At 39.4% G+C, this 22,230-nt stretch overlaps 3 protein-coding genes and 1 long non-coding RNA gene across 9 annotated transcripts; 2 read left to right on the forward strand and 2 right to left on the reverse strand.

Annotated features, from left to right (window-relative positions):
• The first annotated feature begins 360 nt into the window (after positions 1–360).
• On the forward strand, positions 361–8,957 carry LOC137800221 (protein-glutamine gamma-glutamyltransferase 2-like). Its single transcript, XM_068597305.1, has 15 exons — positions 361–452; positions 849–1,034; positions 1,119–1,352; positions 1,600–1,718; positions 1,951–2,079; positions 2,953–3,121; positions 3,813–3,945; positions 4,078–4,181; positions 4,894–4,982; positions 5,311–5,464; positions 5,734–5,822; positions 6,227–6,410; positions 6,539–6,699; positions 7,572–7,708; positions 8,021–8,957. Exons 1-15 carry the CDS (start codon positions 443–445, stop codon positions 8,166–8,168), a joined length of 2,046 nt encoding a protein of 681 aa, XP_068453406.1. The 5' UTR covers positions 361–442; the 3' UTR covers positions 8,169–8,957.
• Positions 8,958–9,272: 315 nt separating this feature from the next.
• Positions 9,273–13,677, reverse strand: LOC137800223 (kelch-like protein 10). 6 transcript variants are annotated; one of them, XM_068597311.1, is made up of 6 exons: positions 13,532–13,677; positions 12,988–13,168; positions 11,569–12,055; positions 10,418–11,035; positions 10,002–10,151; positions 9,273–9,674 (listed from the first exon to the last, which is right to left on the reverse strand). In XM_068597311.1, the coding sequence occupies exons 2-6, from the start codon at positions 13,104–13,106 to the stop codon at positions 9,327–9,329; spliced, it is 1,722 nt and encodes a 573-aa protein (XP_068453412.1). In that variant the 5' UTR covers positions 13,107–13,168; positions 13,532–13,677; the 3' UTR covers positions 9,273–9,326. The 6 variants fall into 6 exon arrangements, with proteins under 6 accessions (XP_068453412.1, XP_068453408.1, XP_068453407.1 ...); XM_068597307.1 differs by having other exon boundaries at positions 13,477–13,664; XM_068597306.1 differs by having other exon boundaries at positions 12,988–13,210; positions 13,477–13,664.
• A 351-nt stretch (positions 13,678–14,028) lies between these two features.
• On the reverse strand, positions 14,029–20,634 carry rprd1b (regulation of nuclear pre-mRNA domain containing 1B). The gene is made up of 7 exons (XM_068598063.1): positions 19,960–20,634; positions 18,948–19,077; positions 18,327–18,460; positions 17,718–17,836; positions 17,449–17,575; positions 16,756–16,931; positions 14,029–15,956 (listed from the first exon to the last, which is right to left on the reverse strand). Exons 1-7 carry the CDS (start codon positions 20,108–20,110, stop codon positions 15,807–15,809), a joined length of 987 nt encoding a protein of 328 aa, XP_068454164.1. The 5' UTR covers positions 20,111–20,634; the 3' UTR covers positions 14,029–15,806.
• On the forward strand, positions 16,159–17,925 carry LOC137800741 (uncharacterized). Its single transcript, XR_011079662.1, has 3 exons — positions 16,159–16,947; positions 17,468–17,583; positions 17,698–17,925. It is a non-coding gene; the product is annotated as an uncharacterized lncRNA (long non-coding RNA).
• Positions 20,635–22,230: the final 1,596 nt, after the last annotated feature.

The following is a 22,230-nucleotide window of genomic DNA, read 5'->3' on the forward strand; positions in this document are numbered from 1 at the left end:
CTACAAAAAGTTATATCAATAATTTATTTAAATAAAATCACTATAACGCATCTGGTACATGTAGATGTGTTTATTGTGATACGTTATATTCTATTTTATGTAACACACAAAAACCTCAGTTGTGCATTGGACTATAATTTGCTGATGAAGGACCAATGAGAGGTTTTCTGTTTGCATGTTTGAGCTTTTGTTTCCAGCAGAAATCTTTCACAATATTTTCATAGGTCAGTGTAAACATTTATGAATAAAGAGGAATAAGTGATATATAAGTCTAACAGTATTACTGATGCAACAAATAGACAGATGGGGGCGTGAAGATTGGGTTTCACATGCTATAAATACAGGGGCCACTACGCTGCAGGACCGTTAAGCAATAAGCTCAGGCTGCAGCTGAAGAGTCACTTTCTGCACCACGTGGAGGGACAAGAACTTATGTGCAGACATGAGTCAAGGTAAGAAGGAAGAAACCCTTTATGTGTCTCATATTGTGGGACAGTGGTTCACATTATTATTGGAGAGTATTATCTACAACTGAATAGGAAGTTTCTCTCTGTTTTACTTCACCGAGTGAAACTATTTTAAAGTGTCAGATTGAAAGTCAAATGTGAAATGTGATGAGCAGGAATGGTGGATGACATTGGATATGTCTGATCTGGAACATAGAGTAACACTATCGTCTGTCTTGCTGATTTCTTGTGATTTATCATCTTGAGAAAGTTTGAAATGGTGATGAAATTTAGATAAAATAATTAAGTTATCAAGTGCAATTGTTATATTTTATTCTGTTGCCATGTGTTAACTTTTTAATTGATGTGACAAGCGACCTGTGTGTTCATCTCTACACACAGCCTTGGATATTGAGCGCTGTGATTTTGACATTAAGCGCAACGCCAGTCACCATAATACAGACCTGTGTGGATACGAGCGTTTGATTGTCAGAAGGGGACAGCCCTTTAATGTGATTTTACACCTGAAGGCCGGCAGCAAAGAGTTCAAACCTGGTGACACAAGCTTCACACTCATCGTTGAAACTGGTAAGTGTGTATGCACACATGAGGATTTGTGTTCTTCCTATCTGGATTTAGATTTAATAGATTTGTCTATCTCTGTCTCTCCAGGTCCGTTACCCAGAGCAGAATCAGACACCAAGGTTTCTTTTGGTCTGCGTGACCCAACAGTGGACAGTGAATGGAGCGCATCTGCCTCTCATGATCCCTCTGGGAACACAGTTCATGTGTCTATCAATTCCTCCCCCAACGCCCCCATAGGGGTCTATTCTCTGACTCTGGACCAAGATGGACAGAAGACCAATTTAGGACAGTTCACCCTGCTTTTTAATGCTTGGTGCTCCAGTGAGTACATTATGTTTCTTCTCCAAATTATTTATGATGATTTATGTTATGTCTTGTGCTCCACATGGAGCTTGCATTTTCTTTCTTATCAATGATCATTGTGTTACATCATTTGCAGAACAAAATGTAAGTTTAAAAAAGAATATAGGTTACAGTTCACCTGCAGCTGTAAAGCATTGAAAAGTCAGATTTGAAATTCCACTGTATTGAATATGATCATGCTAAATGTGTCTGTACGGGCTCTCAGGAGATGCAGTTTACATGCGCAGTGAGATGAAGAGGCAGGAATATGTGTTAGCACAATGTGGACAGATCTACAGAGGAACACATAAACGGATCAAAGGGAAACCCTGGAACTTTGGACAGGTACACAACATGTTGTTATTCGTTCAATAAAAATCAACAAACATGTGTATACTCTAAATTATTCTTCACTGTGACGGAAAAGAGCAACAGACTTGCCACTACTTTAGAATACACTTTCATTATCAATCATACAATAGTTTCCTCTGATAATAATACTGTCAATAACCAAATAAACATGCTTAAAATGCTGGTAACTAATCTCTCTCCATCTTCTCTGCTTGTCCGTCTTCAGTTTGAACCAGGAATACTGGATATATGTATGAAGCTCCTGGATGAAAATCCGAAATTTGTCTCTAACGCCGACGAGGACTGCTCTGCCAGGAGGAATCCCATTTATGTGACCAGAGTGCTGAGTGCTATGGTAGGTCTGTGTTCAAGATCTGGAAGACCGTGTGAACCAGCCTGTGAATAGCCTTTATTTTAGATGCACAGGCAGAGATTACCATGGTGCATCAGAAAAGAAAACCCTCTCTGTCTGCTATTCTGAGTCCCCTATTGTTCAGCAGGGGGGACCACGGGAAAGTTTATCGTCTCCCAAGGCAACTTTAGAAACTCCTTTCTTTGCTGCATATGTCCATCATCATGAGCAGCTCTAATTCCAACCAAGCAGGTGGCAAAGAGCAGTGGAGTTAAATTAAAGGTCTGTCGACATGTTTTTCCTGCTGCAAATCAAATTAGCTAAATGATAAATACAGTTATATTTCTATTGGCCCAGCAGTAATCACTACAGAAATGATCCCGGGCACAGCACTGACGATGTGCACAGTGGCATCAGAAGATGTTTTTTTGCACTTAGATAAAAAACAACTAAAAACTACGCTTTGGTTCTTTATTCATGTATTCATTATCTGGCATGGGTAGTAATACTGATTGAGTCCTGAAGAGATCTTAAGCGTATGGACATGTTTTTTTTTATAACATGTTGCTGTTTTTCCATTATGTGCTTAATTCTTTCCAGGCCTCTGTGAGTTTGATGAGGTCTAATCATTTATTTGTCCCAAATAAGTCAGTGTTGCTGTCAACATTGTAAGCATTATTTCGATGACTAATACTTGAAGTTGAGAAGAGCAAATGAAAAACACTCGTATATATTGATTTATTTAAAATTGATACACCACTCAGCAATTGAATTTGATAAAATGTAAATGACCGTGAAAAGTGTCATGATTATACTTTTCGAGTCTGTCGTTCACTTCATCTCTCACTCTTGTCTCCCCTCTGTCTGTGCCACTAGATCAACAGTAATGATGACAGAGGTGTGCTGGTGGGAAATTGGGGAGAGATTACTGATGGGGTTCATCCAGGAAAGTGGATCGGCAGCGGGGACATTCTTCATCAGTGGGCAGAAAGTGGCTCCGTCCGCTACGGCCAATGTTGGGTCTTTGCTGCTCTTGCGTGCACAGGTTGGAGCCCAGTATGTCACAGAATGACTGTATGACGTCTTATGTCTTCAATTTGTTGTTAAATTATTTATTTTTAAGGTATATTTCTTAGGTTTTACATATACTTAGTGATGATATTGACATTTTGCCATTTAACAGAAAAAAAAATGCTTGACTTCATGTATGTGATTAAGGTAATTTGAAACATTTAAATTAACCCACTGTGTGCCATCGCTGACCTTATTCCACCTTATTCCACCATTTACATTATCACATTACATTACATTTCATTTAGCTGACTTACAATAAGTGCATTCAACCATGAGTACAAACTCAGAACAACCAGAATCAAGAAAGTACAATTTCTTCAAGAACGCAAAACTACAAAGTGCTATGACTAAGTGCCATTTAAGTGCTACTGAAGTGCTACTTTCTTTTTTCAAGGTATAGTCGTAAAAGATGTGGTACACAATGTCTTAAAAGGGTACTGACTTCCGCTCAGTTACATCCTCCAGTCCTGTCCACTGACACACAATCCAACCTTTTTATCAAAACACTAAATTTAGGAACTGATGGCTTCGAAGTGCTCTGCCCCATGTGACTATTTTATGTGATGATTATATTTTTAGTCTTTTTTAATGTTAGTATCTCTAGTATTTCTTTGCTTGCGTTAGTGGCTGTGATGCAGTGGTTTCTCCCCTCCCTCCTCCAGTGTCCCGTGCCCTGGGTATCCCGTGTCGAGTGGTTACTAACTTTGGATCGGCTCACGATACGGATGCCAACCTGATAATAGAAAACCTGTATGATGAAAACGGTGAAAGAATATCTGATGGTGATTCAATATGGTGAGTGTGTGGTAGTGATTATTACCAGGTTGTTGCAAATACACTTATTCATAAACACAACTGTCTTCAAAACATCTTATTTTACTGATCAAAGCTAACGTAATTGTCCTTTGTCTGTCTCATTTTCACCAGGAACTTCCACGTGTGGGTGGACAGCTGGATGGCCCGTCCTGATCTGGGATCAGAGTTTGATGGGTGGCAAACCAGTGACCCAACTCCACAGGAGAGAAGTGAAGGTAGACTTTGATTGTCATGTCTAGTTGTTTGTGTTGTTTACCCAAACCCATTCAGTTTAGTTTCCGTCCTGCATGCAAAACTGTGTATTGACAGTTTCCATGCTGCCTTGGCAGACCAGTTACAGAACAAAGACACAATAATGTCCAACACTTGACACAATGACTCACTGTGTCGAGGTGGCACAAAGATGGGTCCTAATATTGCATGCCAAGTCACAGTATTTAACCATGAAGTTAGTTTCAGCTTTGCTTAGAGGTCACAGGTGTTGGTTATGGCCAAACTTGTGACAGCTTGTGTTTGGTATGTTTCTTCATTCGAAGGCAATTTTCCTTGATATAGTAAAAATATATGTGACAATATGTAACGTATCACCAGATGTAACATTTATTCACGATTTTACCACACGCAGATAATTTACCACTTTGTAGAGACCTGTTTCATTTCACCTGTATCAAGGTAAATCCCTTTTGCCAAAAAGTGTTTGCACACTTTTGACTTCTCAATCTCATATTAGGAAATTAATTGAAAGAAACTGTTGTGTTTCTTCACATGCTTGACCTGCTCATTCTCTCTGGAAGTGATACATCATCACCAAACAATATTTAGCATTAATGTGGCCACGTTAATGTTATTATACCACTTGAATGAGTTGCATGGCCTGAATCCCGACATTGACTGCTGAAATGAACCCAGTGTGTGTGATGCTGTCAGGTGTTTTCTGTTGTGGACCGTCCTCTCTGAAGGCCATCAGGGAAGGAGAACTGACCAAGAAGTATGATGCTCCCTTTATTTTTGCTGAGGTGAGTTTTTTTAGTCTAACATTTTAAGGAGAATAGCACATGAAATGTACATAGTTTACATTTAAGTTAACTGCAATGGTTTTAATAAGGGTCCAGTTTAGAGGTTTTCTTCAATGACAAGACCTGAGCCAAGCTAACTGATTAATATTGTGTTATGACACATTTTTAGAGATACTGTTGATGTATTTGTGTATATAAACATATATCTTTTTTGCTGTTACAGGTTGTGTAAAGTGCCTGTGTAATTGGACGCCTGTTTAAGTGACTGAATGTCTTTATAATAAGTGTCACTTCATGTCCTGTCGTCTCGTGTCATGTGTGGAGTTAGGTTAATGCAGATGTTGTGGACCTGGTGCGCCTGTCAAATGGAGAGTTTGTCAAGTTTAGTGGATCAACTAAATCTGTTGGACGCTTCATCAGCACGAAAGCTGTGGGCTCGGATAAGAGACATGACATCACACATCAGTACAAGTATCCAGAAGGTACTGCAGACTTCAAAGACTCACTATTTAGATATATTCAAAAGATCCCAGTTGCATCTTCAATGTTTTGATTGTCCATTTACACAAATGTGTGCTTTGGAGTCAGTGTGCAGGTGTTGTGTTATTCTCCTTCCACTGTAATCAAAGACACATGTATTACATACATCGAATGTCTATCAAATCTGTATGATGATAGTTTTGAAGGAGACGACCTGTATTTGATACTGAACAATATTGTTGCGTTTTTTCGTGACTCTGATGGTTTTCAGGCTCAAAGGAGGAGAGGCAGGTGTATGAGAAGGCACAACACCACAACAAGGTCCAGAAGCGAGGAGAAGAGCCGGGGCTGCGTCTCAAGGTCTTTTTTTTTTACTGTCCTGACATATTCATTTGAAGAATAAATACTGTAGAAAAATAACATGGAAAAGAACTTAATGCAACTTACTTCAAATGTTTCTGCAAAGGGATCTGACAATGATATGAGAGTTTTCAAGACCCCCAAATACCTCAAAACAGGCCACATGCTTTGTGCCTGAATTGCAGGTTCATTAATCAAAAGAACAGAAACAACCTAGTTAATCTTCAACTGCTATGTCTTTATTGCATTTTCTTTGAAATTAATCTGTCTATAAACATTTATGTCAGCACGCTCTATTTCAAAGATCATAGAGTCATCCTGCTGATTTTTAGAAAAACAAATCCCTTTAGGTTCTTGTAGTCGATGATTTAAATAATCAAGTCATCTTGTAATTCTATTTTCAGATCAAACTGGCTAAAAACATGATCGTGGGATCGGACTTTGAGGTGCACGCTGTCCTCACCAACAACTGCATGGAAGCAAAGACCTGCACCTTCCTGTTCTTCGCCAAAGCTGGCGTCTACAATGGAAGACAAGGAGAGGGCTGCGGATACACATCAGACAAAGTGCAGGTGCCCTCTGGAGAAGGTTAGCCTCCATCTCAGTGCAAATACTCAACACCACCATCTGTCACGATCCCTTTCTTATGCTGAGATTGCCTTAAGATAAATTGAATTACTCAATTAATATGTACATAATGTATGTATTTTTTTTAGAACGGCAGCTGTCTCTAAAACTGGAATATGCCCGTTATGGATCAGTGATCAGCCCTGACCGGTTGATCCAGCTGTCAGCCATGACCATCGACAAGCAGGTTGTAAATTACCACAAGGTTGAGAAGACCATTGTGCTGGACGAGCCAGAGATTGAGGTCAAGGTATGTGCGATGGACAGGTGAAAGAAAAGTATTCATGATTACAAATATTCACTCGTGTTATGATTTTTTTTTAAAGCGTTGTGAAATAAATTAATAATTTTACCTTATGGCCAAAACAATACATTAGTAGGAAGATGTCATTGCACGTGAGTTCAAAGCACAGCAACTACATTTATCCAACTTTTTGTATTTTCGATGTAAAATAAAATGGTACAGTTTAATGTTATTTGTAAAGTCTGTATGTCATTTTGTTTCTCTGTCAAATCTGAATCACCCTGCAGCTGAAGTTTGTATTTTGTAAAAGTAAAGTAACCAGTTAGAATAGAGAGCTTATGTGGAGGTTTTATGTTTGCCAGGTTGACGCTGAAGTGGTAAGTATGCTATTAGGTCTGGTAAAGGACAGGCTAGCGGCCCAAACACTATTTTGTTGTTTCACGAATGATTTGATGGGCCTATCAGAGGTGTCACTTTAACCTTCTGTTGCAAAGGTAAAGTTTCTAATTCCTTATGTCTCTAGTTGAATAAAGCGATAGATTTAGAGATATCTCTTTTTGTCTTTTCTCCTCTTTACATTTCATAAAACTTAGATCCTGTCCTTTGTGTTAAGTCAGTATTATTCAGCTTTGACATAAACCAATGTGTAACGTTACATTGCAAAATAACTGAAATACCAAACTTACAATTGTAACACGTGTCAGGAGTGTGTTGAATCATAGAAAATAGAAAAGTTTGCATTCAACTAAAAATCACTATTTCTCACCATCATTTATTGCAACTGTGTCACATATTTCTTTCAACATAATTTCAATAATTTACTTCATTGTACAACCTCTCACATCACGAAACATGTTTATCTGAACACCTCCCTGCAGCTGGTGGGAGAAGCCACGGTGAACCAGGTTGTGACGGCAGAGCTGACCATGTCGAACCCTTTACCAGAGCCGGTGCAGGACTGCAGCTTCACCGTAGAGGGGCCCGGCCTCACTGACGGCAAACCCATAACGGCGAGGTACGTCAACGCCATCCCAACTGTTATGAGTGGATTTATACGTCAATTTTTTTTTTAGCATTTTTATGGTTTCTTTTCGTCTTGCGTATGTGTTTAATTGTGTCACCCAACTCCCATCACAGTTCATATACAGTTGATGTCTGTGCAAAGTTTGTACAAACACCTTAATTCCCGGTTTTTTGCCACACAGGTATTCATATTTCAGTAATGAAATGCATTTTATATTTATACAGCCAAGTATAAGATGCTGTCCTGTGATTTGTGATGAGAGAAAACTCTGATATTTTGTCTGGTTGTGTATAATTATTGCAGGATTGGGACTGTGGGCCCCTTACAGGAAGCTAAGGCCAGCGTTGAGTTCAGACCCACCAGTGCCGGCTCCAACGTGCTGTTGGTGAACTTTGATAGTGACCAACTGAAAAACATCAGCAGCTTCATCAACATTGTTGTGAAGGAATGAGCAGGTGCCAAAGTCTAACAACAGTAACTCTTTGATTTTTTATTTTGTTGATTAATTGGACAACAGTAGGTGAGATTACAGGGCTGAGACTATATCATTGTATCTACATATTGTACGAGAACAAACCATACTAATATACTACACATAATATTAATAATAGTATTTTCTTGAGTAATTTCATCATTAAACACAATGATCCATATCCACTTATTGAGAAACACATTGACTTTCGTGATTAATAATGGCATATTCCTTTTGATTTGGTCACATTTAAACACTAAAGCTACCAAAGCTTTGAGTACAGCATGTGTATGTTGAAGGGAGGAGTGCTTTCTCATCTCTTTTCAGGAAACATTTTGTCATTAATGAAGAAAAAAAAACTAATTTGTCGACTACAAATATACATTTTTAGAGGATAAGCGGTTCGGATAATGAAATGGAATATAAATTCGGCAAATATAAATTTTGTTAGTATTTGTCTTCTTGTGGTGTTTGTGTACCTGAGTGAAAATAAACACTCAGCAGAGAGACATTGTCATCTCATACATATACGTACCTCATTGTATTTCATATAATTGGGATGAGTGGTCTTCTCTGGTTTCATGTCTTCAATAAAACCCTGAATGGAAATGTACTGTATTATCTTTGAGAATTGCTCTGTCCCTAAGATGGGTTAATTCAGACACATATTATTTATTATAGAAAGCTCCCAGTAAGAGATAGCTTTCAACAAATCCTACTCTTCTCTTGAGTCTAGATAATTAGCTTACTATAAAGCCAATGAAGTGATTTCAGTCCTGGAGTGATGTTTTTTGTGCATGTTGTAAATGAGCTGGATGCACAGCACAGCATTAGTTAAGTACTCCGACTTCGTTTTAACTAAGTTACTCTGGAGAAACCTTGAGTTTGTGTTGCATAAAACACACATTAAATACACAAAACCATCAATGTTAATGCTGTTGTTACACAACATCAAGTCTAGTTTGAAAGCCTTTTTTAAATTCAGATTCTTCTCCCAGGTGAAATGTTTTCTTTCACTAATAAATAGCGAGTCACACAAACATAAAATATGTTATTACTGAAGTTACAGAAGCACTGCCATAGTTTGATACATGGAAATATTTATTTAAACAACAACACAGCTCATAGTCAGGTGGATTATTCCAATGCATCTTCCTCTCTATTGGAAGGTTGCAGGGCCTGGCGAGGAGCAGAGTAGTCGGCCAAGTTAGGGAGTCCGTACACCGTGCAACAGCTCAGGGCACTGCGGGAGATCTCCATGCCACTGACATAAGACCAAATGCGAGCTGTGAAATCATAGCACTCAACCTCAAGGGTAGTTCTTGAGCCGTTGTAACCCCCCAAAACAAAGAGACAGTCATCGATCACTGCGATGCCAAAGTTACTGCGGCAGTTCAACATGGAGGGCATAGGGAGCCAAGTGTTGGTGTTGGGGTTGTAGGCCTCAACAGTGTCCAGACGCCTGGTTCCATTGAAACCACCAACCTTTAAGAGAAAAATCCATTATTTATCATTGTGCTGATTAATTTTTCAATTGATATCCAAACCTCCCAACACACCAGCGGTTCAACGCTTTACTTGATTTGTAATGGATACTACTATTGCACTTCTGGTTGGATGCTAAACTGCATTTTGTTGTTCTGTACTTGTACATGTGTAATGACAATAAAGTTTAATCTAATCTAATCTAAAAAGTCAATGTTGTCAAACAAATATGTCAATCATTGCTCTATTTGAAAACTCTGCCAATATTTGCCATTCTTCAGACTGTTTCTGTGTAATGTGAGTGTGAGAAGTGTTCAATGTGCTTACTGCAAAAACATGGTTTGCATAGGCAATGACCCGAAGTCCACTGCGTCCGCTGTCCATGGAGGCAATCAGTGTCCATTGGTTGGTCTCTGGGTTGTAGCATTCAGCCGTTGACAGGCACTCACTCCCATTGAAGCCACCGCAAATGTACAGCTGGAGGGAATTTAAGAGGTAATAAGTAACCGTTTGAAGTCGTCCACTGAGGAAAAGTATTATAAAATATTGATCAGTCTATAGCCATCTCAGTTATAGCCTAATTAATTGACATTTAATAGCTCACTTGTGCAAAAATGTTTATGCAAAACAAGTGATTTTTGTAATATTTTTGATCATTAGTTTCATTATTTTACAAAGCCTTATGATCTTATAAAGTAGATACACTGTACACTACCGTTTCAACACTGAATACAGGAACCCACCTTTCCATGGAGAGTTGTGCAGTGGGCGTCACTCCTCTGCTCATGCATGGGCGCAATGACAGTCCACTGGTTGCTACTGGGCTGATAGCGCTCAGCACTTCTGAGTCGAACACGTCCATCATAACCTCCCAAGGCATATATGCACCCGTCCATCACAGTCACGCTGACATAGCAGCGCCTCAAATGCATTGATGTCACCTCGTACCAGATGTGCGTGGCCAGGTCAAACCGGTGCACACTTCTGAACTGCTGCACATTGTCAAAGCCACCGACGCAGTACACTGATCCATGGAGGAAAACTGCGCCGTGGTAGGCTCGAGGAGTCTCATCGTTGTTTGGTACATTGATCCAGCGATCAGCACGGACATCGTACGCCTCGATGCTGTTGATGGGTCTGCCAGCGCTCCAGCCTCCAACAGCCAACATGATGGTAGGGGACAGTCGTGGGCGGTCCAAAGTGTTGTAGAACGATGAGCCAGGCACCATCTTTGTTTGGAAGTCAAGCATGGCCGCCAGCTTCTTGATGAGAATTGGTCGACACTCTTTATTTGCCAGCACTAGTTCACTGTTTCTCACGACGTCTGTGAGGAATTTTGGACTCATTAAAGCCAGCCTGACCTACACACGAGGAAAACAGTATGTTAACAAGAAATTACAACACGAAATACCTAACATATGATGAGGTAATCGAGAAACAGTGTTACAAATACGTAGTTTTTCTAGTAGATAACGCTGACAACTTTGTTTTTTTACATAACTGAATATATTCCACTAAGTACAGTTTTTATTAAATAACATAATATAGAGAATTCCGATCAATAATAATTATGTTAAAGGAAAAATATTGGCCAAAATATTGTTTTACACGTATCAGACAAAAAGGCTCATATTTCTTTCTAATTGTTAAATGTGGTAGATTATGTGGAAAAACATTATATTCTAATTATATTTATATTGTTCATCTTGGGGCTGTTTGACGTTTAATTAACTCAGTAAACATATTGCATAAAGACAAGAACACTTATTATTGACTGTTTTTTTTTTTTACTATAGCCCTGATCGTGCTGTTGTATTCGTGATAACATTATGAGCAAGATGTAAAAGATGCAAATCAAAAATTACTCAGTGCCGGCCGAGTAATTGTCACTTACAGTGGACAAAAGCAGAGGGATGTATTCTTTGCGTTCCTCAGTTGCGTGGCAAACCCAGCGAACGATGGCCCCAAAGACCGTCTTCTCTTGCCTGACATTGAGTTGGTCATTCTCAATGATTTTTACTAGTTCCTGGATAGAGAGCAGCAGGAACTCTTCTGAGGTGGAAGCAACCGCCTCAAAGTAATTCATCATGTAAAGGAAGGCTTTTTGGTTCAGTTTGGGGGTGTAATAGAAGTCCGTGAACCACCAGATACTGATGCAGTTCCGTGGGGAAAGCAGCGCCTCCAGGAAGGAGCAGCAGGCCTGAACTATGCCCTGTACATCGAACTTGTCGGCTGACACAAAAAGCTCTTGTATATTTTCTTGTGTCACATGAACAGAATCCGTGTAGGCAAACTCAATGATGAGCTTCATGATGTCGGGTGACACATCAGGAATGTGAAAGTCCTGGCTGTCTGGGGTTGACCAGATGGTGAAGAGGGCTCTGTCAGGCAGGAAGGAGGCACATAAGAAGGAGGTTCACGTTTTCCATTCATAATCACTTCATTGAAAAACTATTTATACATAAACCATTTGTGACTAACTAAATAACAGAAGAAAAACAGACCCATAGTCCATATTTGTCTTTTTCAGGGGGGATATTGCCACAACTGATTAAGTCTCATAAGTTGCTGCGGCAATTTTTGTATCAATTACACAGGTTTGGTGCTAGATAAGAAAAAATACAACTAAAGAATTGATGCAAATGACACCAAGACTTAAGAGGAAAAAAATAGTTTTTGTTCCGTCTTTCATTAGTTTGGTTAATTACATGGTGAAAATGTGTATATGTGGCAGGATGAATGACATGAGTGATAAAACTGATGCTTGTCACATTGTGTGCAATAATATTCAAATATTAGTATTAAAAAACTGTACACCCTGAAAAGCAATACATCCTTTTAATTCCCAAAGTCTCTAGTTTGTGGTTATGTGGTTTCATGAGACTGTAATTATTCTGGAGGTCACAAAAGGTCATTAAAAAAATTGTCTCACTGCAATGAAATGGCTACTATGACTCGCATCATCACATATGAATACAGTTGGGCTCCTTGGGTCTCAGCTACTCTGTCAGTAAATTTATGCAATTCCAAAGCTGTTGAGGGAGCTCAGTGTGCACGAATAATCTAACCATTTTTAGAAGAGGGAAATATACATTTATACTGACTAAAACTGCATGGGATTAGCAAAAAGACGGAACGTGTAAAAGGGAAACTCATGGGTATCCATACAGGCCATTTCCAGATACCTTGGAGTGGGAGGTCAAGGCCAAAATGCCTGTTTTTCTTTCGACAAGATGTAGCCGTGGTAACAATGAATGCCTAAAAATGCATTTGCACATGAATATTGTAATTCTAAGAAGCAAATTCAACTCACTTGAAGTATGTGCTGCAGTTACAAAGGATGATCTTGTGCACGGGAAATGTAACGTTGTCCACTCTGATCACCGCGTCACAAAGCTTTTGTTCCAGACGAAGCTCATTATACACCGACATCTCTGCTTTCACCTTGAGGACTTTTACTCTTGATACCTGAGGTGCAGGTCTCTCTTCTGGCTCTAGTTGTAAGGACCATTTATGCTTCAGTTACTAAGAGGATTCTAGAATGGAGTATTATGACATTGGAGAACAGCAACCAACATTCAAATGACAAGTTATATTCAAAAAAGGTAATTGCCAGTTTGTGGCATTGTTCTATTATGAAAGTGTTTGATGTAATGCACATTCATCTTAACACATTTGACTGTAGTGGGTTGTGTGAAGGTAATCCTATAAACAAAAGCCATGTGCAATGTCTTGAATAGCTGCTAATCGACAGACATACAACTCTCTGGAAACTTAAGAGCAATAATAAATATGCACCTGCCTGTCAAGTTACACGCCGCATTCACAGAGCCATGAACAGAAACAACATCTCTTACATCCCAGTGATGTGCACGTCGGCTCCCAGTGCAAGTTGCAAACCCACTTCCGTCAACTCTATCCCGTCTTTCTGTAATCAGCACCAAGGCAAGCCCACTACCTTTTTATGCCATCACAACCCTACCCAAATCCTTTCAACCAATCACAAAACACTCCTTGAAAATTGCTCTGTTAAACATCCGTCACTAAGCAACAAAGGCCTAATCATCAAGTAATTCATTACCGACAACAACCGTGATATTCTTAGCCTTACTGAAACAAAAACATATGGACTACCATGCACTAAACTCAACCACTCATACGAGATATCATTACCTGGACAAATCACGCCCTGATGGCCGCAGAGGAATTATCCCTGTCAGTTCGTCTCACCTCAAAACTCTCTCCGCTCCAGCCCTCGTTTAGCCCCTCCCCCACTGACCTAGTCAACCTCTACAATAACACACAGGTAGGTTTTCTGAACTTATCACACTTTTATTTACTGCCCTAGAGTAATTAATAAAAATAGAAAAACTGTTTTATGAAGTTCAGATCCATCCATATAGCAAAAAATGATGAGTTGCCTTCAATGACCTAATTCCCTGTGGTAATTTTTTAGCCAAAACAGTAATGGGTGCTGTAATGTATGTAATAAGTACACATACATATAGTTACATAGGTCCACCGTTGAGATAGCACACGTTTAAAATATGGAAGAATTAAAAAGACGATGTAAGTAACTAGTATTAGTATTAGTGATTGGCTTCTGAAGGCTCCAACAAAAAAAGAAAGTAAACCATTTTTATTAAGTTTTATAAAACTTCTTGAAATATTTTTTTCTGTATACAGACGAATAAAAATCAAATATGAGATAAACAAATGATGCATAATGTTCAGGCCTCGACAGATAACTGTTAAGTAAATCATATGAAACTTCATTTGGGGAATAAGTCACACTTCCTATCCGTAACATACAATTTCAGGGATATTGTTTTTGTCCTCATTTAAAAGAAATTAAAAACAACATGAGACATGTAGTGAAGAGAGACAGATATTTCATCACTAAGCGTCTACACACAGGTTGGACTAAGCAATATGTATAAAATAATATTCATAATTTTAATACAAATGCCAATTGTGATAATTGAATTGTGAAATCTTAAACAGTCCATTACAATTTACATCCAATGTTTGTTTGCTATAACCAAAACACATTACATAAAAGGTCTTATCTTTTTATCTTGGTATTTTATTATTTCTACAATACCCAGCTTGACAAATACTATTAATAATATTTAATTTTTGTTTTGTTTTATCTTATTCATTTTTTTAGAGACTGGATTTAGAGTTTTATTCAATTAAAAACCAGATAGTCTGTTCGAAAGCAAACAATCACATTTCGAAATGTTTCCTCAATCTTCCAGGATTTATTTGTAAAACTCAAACCTTGTCTAGTACACATGTATAACATAATTACCATATCTCAAGCATTTGTCCAAATGAATGCATGAAAACAAATGGGAATTTTGAATCACAAAGTTTTAGTCTGTAAACAAAAAAAACGCTTGCAAACGGGGACACAAAAACCAAAGAATGACTATTGTCTTTTACTATGAGGACAAAACCTATTTAATCACTGTCTCTATGAAGTGTTACTGACATGAGTGCGCTGCCTAGAAACTGTTCACCACATGCGTTCATGAAGCAACCAAAAAGCAACGTGCACTGAACCCAATCTGATGATATCTTCTCTAATTTTACACACACATCAAGACCCCCTACGGATCAATAAAAAGCCACCAACTGAAAACCAAAAAAATAAAACTAATGAATGGTACATCCTCTTCACAGTGTAGTCACAAACTGAGAACTGTGAGAGCAAATGGCATTCCTTTGCTCACAGAATCCACAACATACCACGCAAAAAGACACTTTGATTGACACGACCTTACAGCCAACCTTATGTCCATCTAAACATTGCTTCTTTACCCCGCCCCTCCTAAAAAAAGTAAAAACAAACAGGAAACGAACTCGTTCTAAGCTGGTGGAGTGGAATCCTTGTCGATCGAGCGAGTCCTGGAGAGATCCAGGCCAACAGAGTCTCTGTTCTCCTCTGCAGAGCGTTTTGATTTCACCAAACCTTACTTCTAATGTCCCTTCCTCACTCTCGTCTTGCAGGATTGCAGAGGGAGGTTGGGCCACATGTGACACAGCTGGAATTGTTCTGTGAATCAAACATGTGGCTGGGTTTGGGAGAAGAGGGGCATGGAGGTGGTGTTTCTGGGCAAAGACCTCTCAGTCGGTGGAGAAGAGATCTCCGGCCGAGGGGAGCGGCGCCAGACCCCCGGTCACGTTGGGCAGGAGGGAGAGGTCAGGGAGACTCTGGATGTGGGACTTTAGCTCTTTCCTAACTTGGGTCACTCTCGCCAGTTTCTGTTTATACTCCTGCGGAGGACAAGATGACACAGCACAAGTATGAGCATATTATTTATTTACAAGTAACAGTTATCACAATATTCTTGTCTTTAGCTTTCTGGCCTATTTGAAACACATTTTGGTCACAGCCTGTGGCTTTAGAAGACAATTAATATACATTACAATGTTGGTCTTGTTTCTCTAGTTTTGGCCATCAGTTCAAAAAGTTATTGTTACACTGTGCTCAAAGTGTTTTCTGAAATCTGGAAACATATGGGCAGGGCATACAAGCAGTCAGACGATCAGAGCAGTTGTAAACTCAACTATTGTCTGGCTTTTCTTTTTATTGATGTTGCCATGCATCCACATGTCAGCAATGAATGGTGAGTACATGGATTCCACACTAAGGAAATAAAGCCAACATAATGAAAATAAACCTAATGTGTAATAAACCAGAATTTAAATCAGGTCTGTTCACCTGTGCCTTTGTATTTTCTTACTGGCTCAGCCAAGCTGGGTTATCAGTCAACATTCAGACAAATCTCTTGGTGAAGGCTGTTGGATTTACAGGATACGTACTGTCAAATTGTGAGTTGTATATTCAAATACAACATTGCACGTTCCATTTGGTATCAGATTTCAAGAAGGCAAAGATTTTTCTAAATTCAGATCTTTGCTGTTTAGTTACAGGTTGCCTGTCTGATACCTTCTCAACAGGGACTCAACTCTCTAAATCTGTGAAGGAGAAACTTTAACACAAACCGATTCAGACAGAGACGATTGTTTCAGTTCTTGCGCTACTGTTACAATTGTGGATGCTGTGCCTTGCCTCTAGTTTCTTTTCTCTCTCCATGAGCGCCTCCCTCTGGCTGTTGATGTATTCAGTCAGCATGCGAGCCAGCTGCCTCCGGTCCTCCAGCTCTGCAGCCAGTCGGCCGTTGTACTCCGCCAGCAGCAAACACGCTTCGTCCACCGTCTTCGACAGCTTGTCTGCTGCCTCCTTATCTAGATTGGTGTCAAAGTGGGTTGTTATTTATTTTACATTTCTTTATATACTGGGCATTTACATTTCGACAACTGAGTCTCTTTTTACCAATATATATATTTTCTTTCAACTTTTTACTTTTCTTTTATTTGTAGTGTAAAGTTTCTACATTGATCAGCATGTGTTGTTTAAAAAGACTGTTATGTGGACACAATGACATTGTAAAGGAAATTGCAGAACTAAACTTACTGACTTTAAGATGTGAGTAACTCCTGAGTTTACATTCAACACCATATGCATTGTTTTACTCCTTTATAGCTTATAGATTATTTCCCCCAAAGTTGAATCATACAACTTTTGGTATTGCATTATCTCGCGTCTTATTTTAAATTCCATCTGATAGTCCTCACCAAAAAAACCCGGACATTTCATCAGACACAGTCCCACTATGACGCAGAAATCCATGCTGAGAGAATGTCTGGATAAAATAGTCCAAGAAAAATGTATTTCTGATCCAGCTGAGCTGTCAGGTCTCACCACCGATTTGCTCCAGCAGGGAAACGTCCTGGACTTCCTGCGGCAGCGAGGCGATCTTCTGACGAACTGCTGCGTCGCCTGAAGCAGCATTTTCCAAGTCCTGTAACGCTTTCACCAGCTCCTCCGTCTGTAAACGTGTGTTCAAAAGCAAGAGAGGGAGAAAGTAAATAGGAGTCAAAGGGGAGGGGGAAATTATCATGGAGAAGACGGAACAAAACTAATTTATTTTCTGTATTTTGTGCCATCCAGGTAAAATATCAGCATCCTACCAGTTGAGTTGCGGCGATATCTGGATTGTGAGGGGAGGCATGGCTTCTGTAGTCGTCATCTTCATCGTCTTCTTCTTCTTGGATCTTCTGATAGCTTCGTTTCACAGCCTTCTTCTCTTCTGCAGGGTCAAGTTTAGAGATCAAACACCCACACATGTTCCATGTCCAGCTTTAAGATGACCAAAGTATACAACAACAAAAAGGTTTTGGATTCGTAAGTGTTAATTTTAAAGTAAATTTGACGTGAAAGACAGAGCAAGACCTGCAGCCTTGTAACTAAGTTTGAAAATTAAAACTTGTTTTTCTTTTTTGCAAAACCTGTCCGGGCATATAGAGGAAGAGCTTAAGTATCTTTTTATTATTTAACATTACAATAATAGTCCTCACAACTAGCCGTATTTTCTGAAACTAAGCAACCAACTACTTTCTGTTTACATCAGCACTCTCATCCCCAATGTACGTGAATAATCATGTAATATTCATTTTCAGGCGCGTTAGTATGGACAGAAATCATTTCTAAACGATGCTGAAACACCCGTGTGGACGTGGATTGTTTTCATTTCAAAATAGAAACGTATTAGTGTAGATGAAGCCGAAGAGTCATCTCACCTGAAGGCCTGGGGCTGTTAGAGTCTTCAATGGCCAGTTTCAGCTGCTGAATGAAGTCTCCTCTGTAGAGGGCTCTCTCCTTCCAGATGTTCAGCAGTCTCTCCATGTGCTTTTTAGAACCATCATCTGCTTCCCTGCAAGGAGATGGGACAGCAGAGGGCAGTAGACAAAAGGATTGATTGAAAGGTTAGTTTTTACAGCTCAACACATAGCAAAAATGGAATTTCCCCCCAACAACTTGTGCATAGAAAAAAAAGTGTTTAAACAATTTCATCAGACCAAATATGTTAGCCTATATTTATCCGTAGTCTACTTTGGAGCTGGATAGAAGCTCTGTTTTGGTTTGAGAGGCCCCTGAAAACCCTTTAGTATAAATGTTTGTAGAAAACAAGACCCAAAAAGCAAGAAAAAACAACATTCAGCTTCAAAAACAGGTTGCCAAGTTGGACTACATTTAGATACACTCAACAAATCAGCAAAAAGCCTCTGGTAGTTGGCGCACTCAGTCCCCCCGCACACACGCACACACACACACGCGCATTGGCCCGCTCATAAAAACACTTATTACATACAAAGAACAATATTTGCAGGTGACTGAACGCATACGGTGGTCACATCTACCTGGCAACATGGGAGCAGGCATCAACAAGGACGGTCTCAAAGTCTTTGGTGAACTCGGGTCCTTTCTTCTTACTGTTCTGGATGACATCGTTGGCCAGATACAGAAACGTCAGCTTCCTGGAGCTTTTTGCTGTAGGTCACATAAAATCAGGATATTTTTAAGATTTGACAACAAAAGTTCACACAATATCATCAATATACGATGGACAATGAACTTTAAATTGGTTTGCAATTAAATTAAATGTATAATCATACCTAGTTTTCTTCAATATAACCCGTGCAATTCAGCCCCTGTTTATCTGGACATAATGTTAAACTTCTCAGACTGTTTGGTCGGGTTGTCCTCGATTTAAGAAATTCTTAGGTAACTCGATAGTTGACTATTATCGTTTAGTTGATTTAAACAACAGATCTGAAAACAGAACAATATATATGTATGTGATAAATTAAATCAAACTTAAGATTTCTCATTTTACAGCTTTAGTTAGTAGTAATTTTATGATTAGTTTTTATATAATTCCAGCTCTGTGAAAACCACATATAACTACGTAAAACCCTGGAAAGATCAGCTGGAAAAATGCATCATAACAAAGCTGAAAGCAGAGCCTTGGTTAGAGACAAGCGGTTACAACAAAACACCAACGTTACAAACCTATGATGGTTTCATAGAATAGGAAGCTGTGGATTAAACTGCAACTGTATGTGAAGTAGTAAACATTTGCACAAACAACTACTGCATTAAAATGCATCATATTATTGCGGCAGTAATAACCCCCCAAACAGAGTAAAAAAATCAACAGAGTCAATCATTTTGTGTATAATTATTTGATCAAATATCCCTGCATTACTCAATAAAGGTTCTGCCTGCAGGACTTTGAGTGGTAGTTAAAGCATATTCGTAGTCCTTGTTCATTACACTTTTTAACAACATATGCTCAACATATTCTCGTGTTGTGCTGCACATAAACAACCGCCTGCACCATTCATTGCACTTTGCAGGAACAGCTCTTACCTTTCTTCAACTCTCGGTGCCACACTTTGACGATGAGGCCCGAGTGCTTGCGGTGGTGGATGATCCACAGGGACAGAGTCTGGACGCTCTGCTGCGAGCTGCTCAGCTCCGTCAGCTTCTTCTCCAGAGCCGACTCGGAGAAGGACGACATGTCGGTGTGAGACGTGTGTTTATCCCGAGAACCGAGCCCGCTCGAAAGCGACTGAGCTCCTACCTAGTTTGGAGAAACTCGCACCGTCATCAAAACTCAAGTTGTGGCGCAAAAACCTGCAGACATGCAACGTCAAGCTGCTGCCTCCTGCCGCCCCTCGCGTTGCGTTTCCACTGTTTCGTCCCTAGCGTTACGTTGGCTCTTTCTCCAACTGGACTATCACCCGCATCTGCAGAACAAAGCTGACATGCGTGAGCTGGTTTATCAGCGGCTGTTTCCTCACTGCCTGTAGTGTTTGTTTACAGCCACGGCTAACGGTAGCCAGCTCAGCTAACCAGCCATCTGCAGCCCGGTGCAGCCCTGTGCGAAGCCCGAGCCTGAACCCGGATCAAAACAAAACCAGCTCCTGTGATATTCGTGCAGAGGAAGTCTTCAGGGCGCCAACAGATGAAACAAAACTGCTAAAGAGTGATGGTGAGACTCACAGTTTGTCTTCGCCTGTATAATCAGGAAGATTCCTTCGAAAAAATGGCAGCTCGCACTTTCACCTCGACATGTGCGTCGCACAGTAGTGACGCAGGCGGAGCCCGGCGTCGGCCATTGTACGTGCAATGAAGACCCACGCTGTACCCATGGATAACATCCAACCCCTCAGATAAGGCTAGTTGTTTAGTTGCATTGTCTCACGGTTTATTTTTATAGCTGCAGAAATGAACCTAATAATGTTTTGGGAAAATTTTGGTAAGACAAGGATGAACATCAGATTATCGTTGCCACACAGAACATTTAACTCTTTTCAAAGGCCTCTGGACTCTCCATCTGTATCCACAAATGTGAGCAGATTTTTATTCATGAACACACACATGGGTCAAATTAATTATTTAGTCCACCCATCTTCACATGTTACTATAATGTAACACATCTTTACATCTTTACCCTAAATGAATGAAATCGAAATTGTATCTTTTTAAAAAATATATATATATATATATATATATATATATATATATATATATATATATATATATATATATATATATATATATATAACTAGAAAATTATCAGACAAATAGACAAATAGAATGTCTTAATAACTAACGTTATCCATCCATCCATTATCTTAACCGCTTATCCTCATTAGGGGCGCTGGAGCCGATCCCAGCTGTCAAGGGGCGAAGGCAGGGTACACCCTGGACAAGTCGCCAGTCCATCACAACAAAGCAAGGAGAAGCTTTGATAACAACACACACACACACACACACACACAGGGGAAACAACTTCATGTTCTGCTCAGGTACACATTTCTCTACTATATCTTTGCATAGTAAATAGCCAAATGGCCAAATTTCCCACAGAGATGGTCATAATATTAGTTTCCCTTAATATTAATCTATTTTATTAGAATATAATTTAATTTGATTAAACATAGGCTCTTTCAGATTAATACTAAATAAAAGTTGTAGTATTATTTTATGCTGTACTCTCTCTTTTTCTGTTTACTTCTACTCATAAGATGCTTATCTTTTTGTTGGTACAGACATGGAAATATGTCCATTTGCCTCCATAATAATGTGGTGGACAAAATGCACAATAATCCTGTCAAAACAATGTGTTTGGGTCCTGCACGGTGCACACAGGTAATCATCAGGCAAATTGTGTGTTTGTATAATATGTATGTTTAACAAAATGAGCCTCAAATGTCAACCAAAATACAAATTCAGCTGCACCTGCATCAACCTCATGATGGACATTTTAACAAAACATATATATTACTTGTGAGAAAAATGCTCATGACCAACTGTTTCTTATATACACAGGTTTAACTCAAAGTGTGATATCACCAACATAAAAGTAATGAAAGTTACTAACAAAGTTATAAATGGTCTAATGTTCGCTCACAAAAACAACTGTTGTCCGTTCGGGCTGTACGGTGGTGAGGTGCATCGCACGGCGCATCACAGCAAGAGGGGCCGGGGTACTCTCCAGTTTACAGCCTCAAGAGATGCAGTTTAGATTAGTTGAAGAATCAAAATTGCCCTGAATGTGAACGTGAATCTGTATCTGTCTCTATATAGCAGGCCTTCGATAGTCTGCCGACCTGTCCACAGTGTACTCTGCCT

The sequence above is a fragment of the Clinocottus analis genome, unplaced genomic scaffold, assembly GCF_023055335.1.
Source record: "Clinocottus analis isolate CAN_PGR_092001 unplaced genomic scaffold, fCliAna1.0.p SCAF_4, whole genome shotgun sequence".
Classification (NCBI taxonomy): domain Eukaryota; kingdom Metazoa; phylum Chordata; class Actinopteri; order Perciformes; family Cottidae; genus Clinocottus; species Clinocottus analis.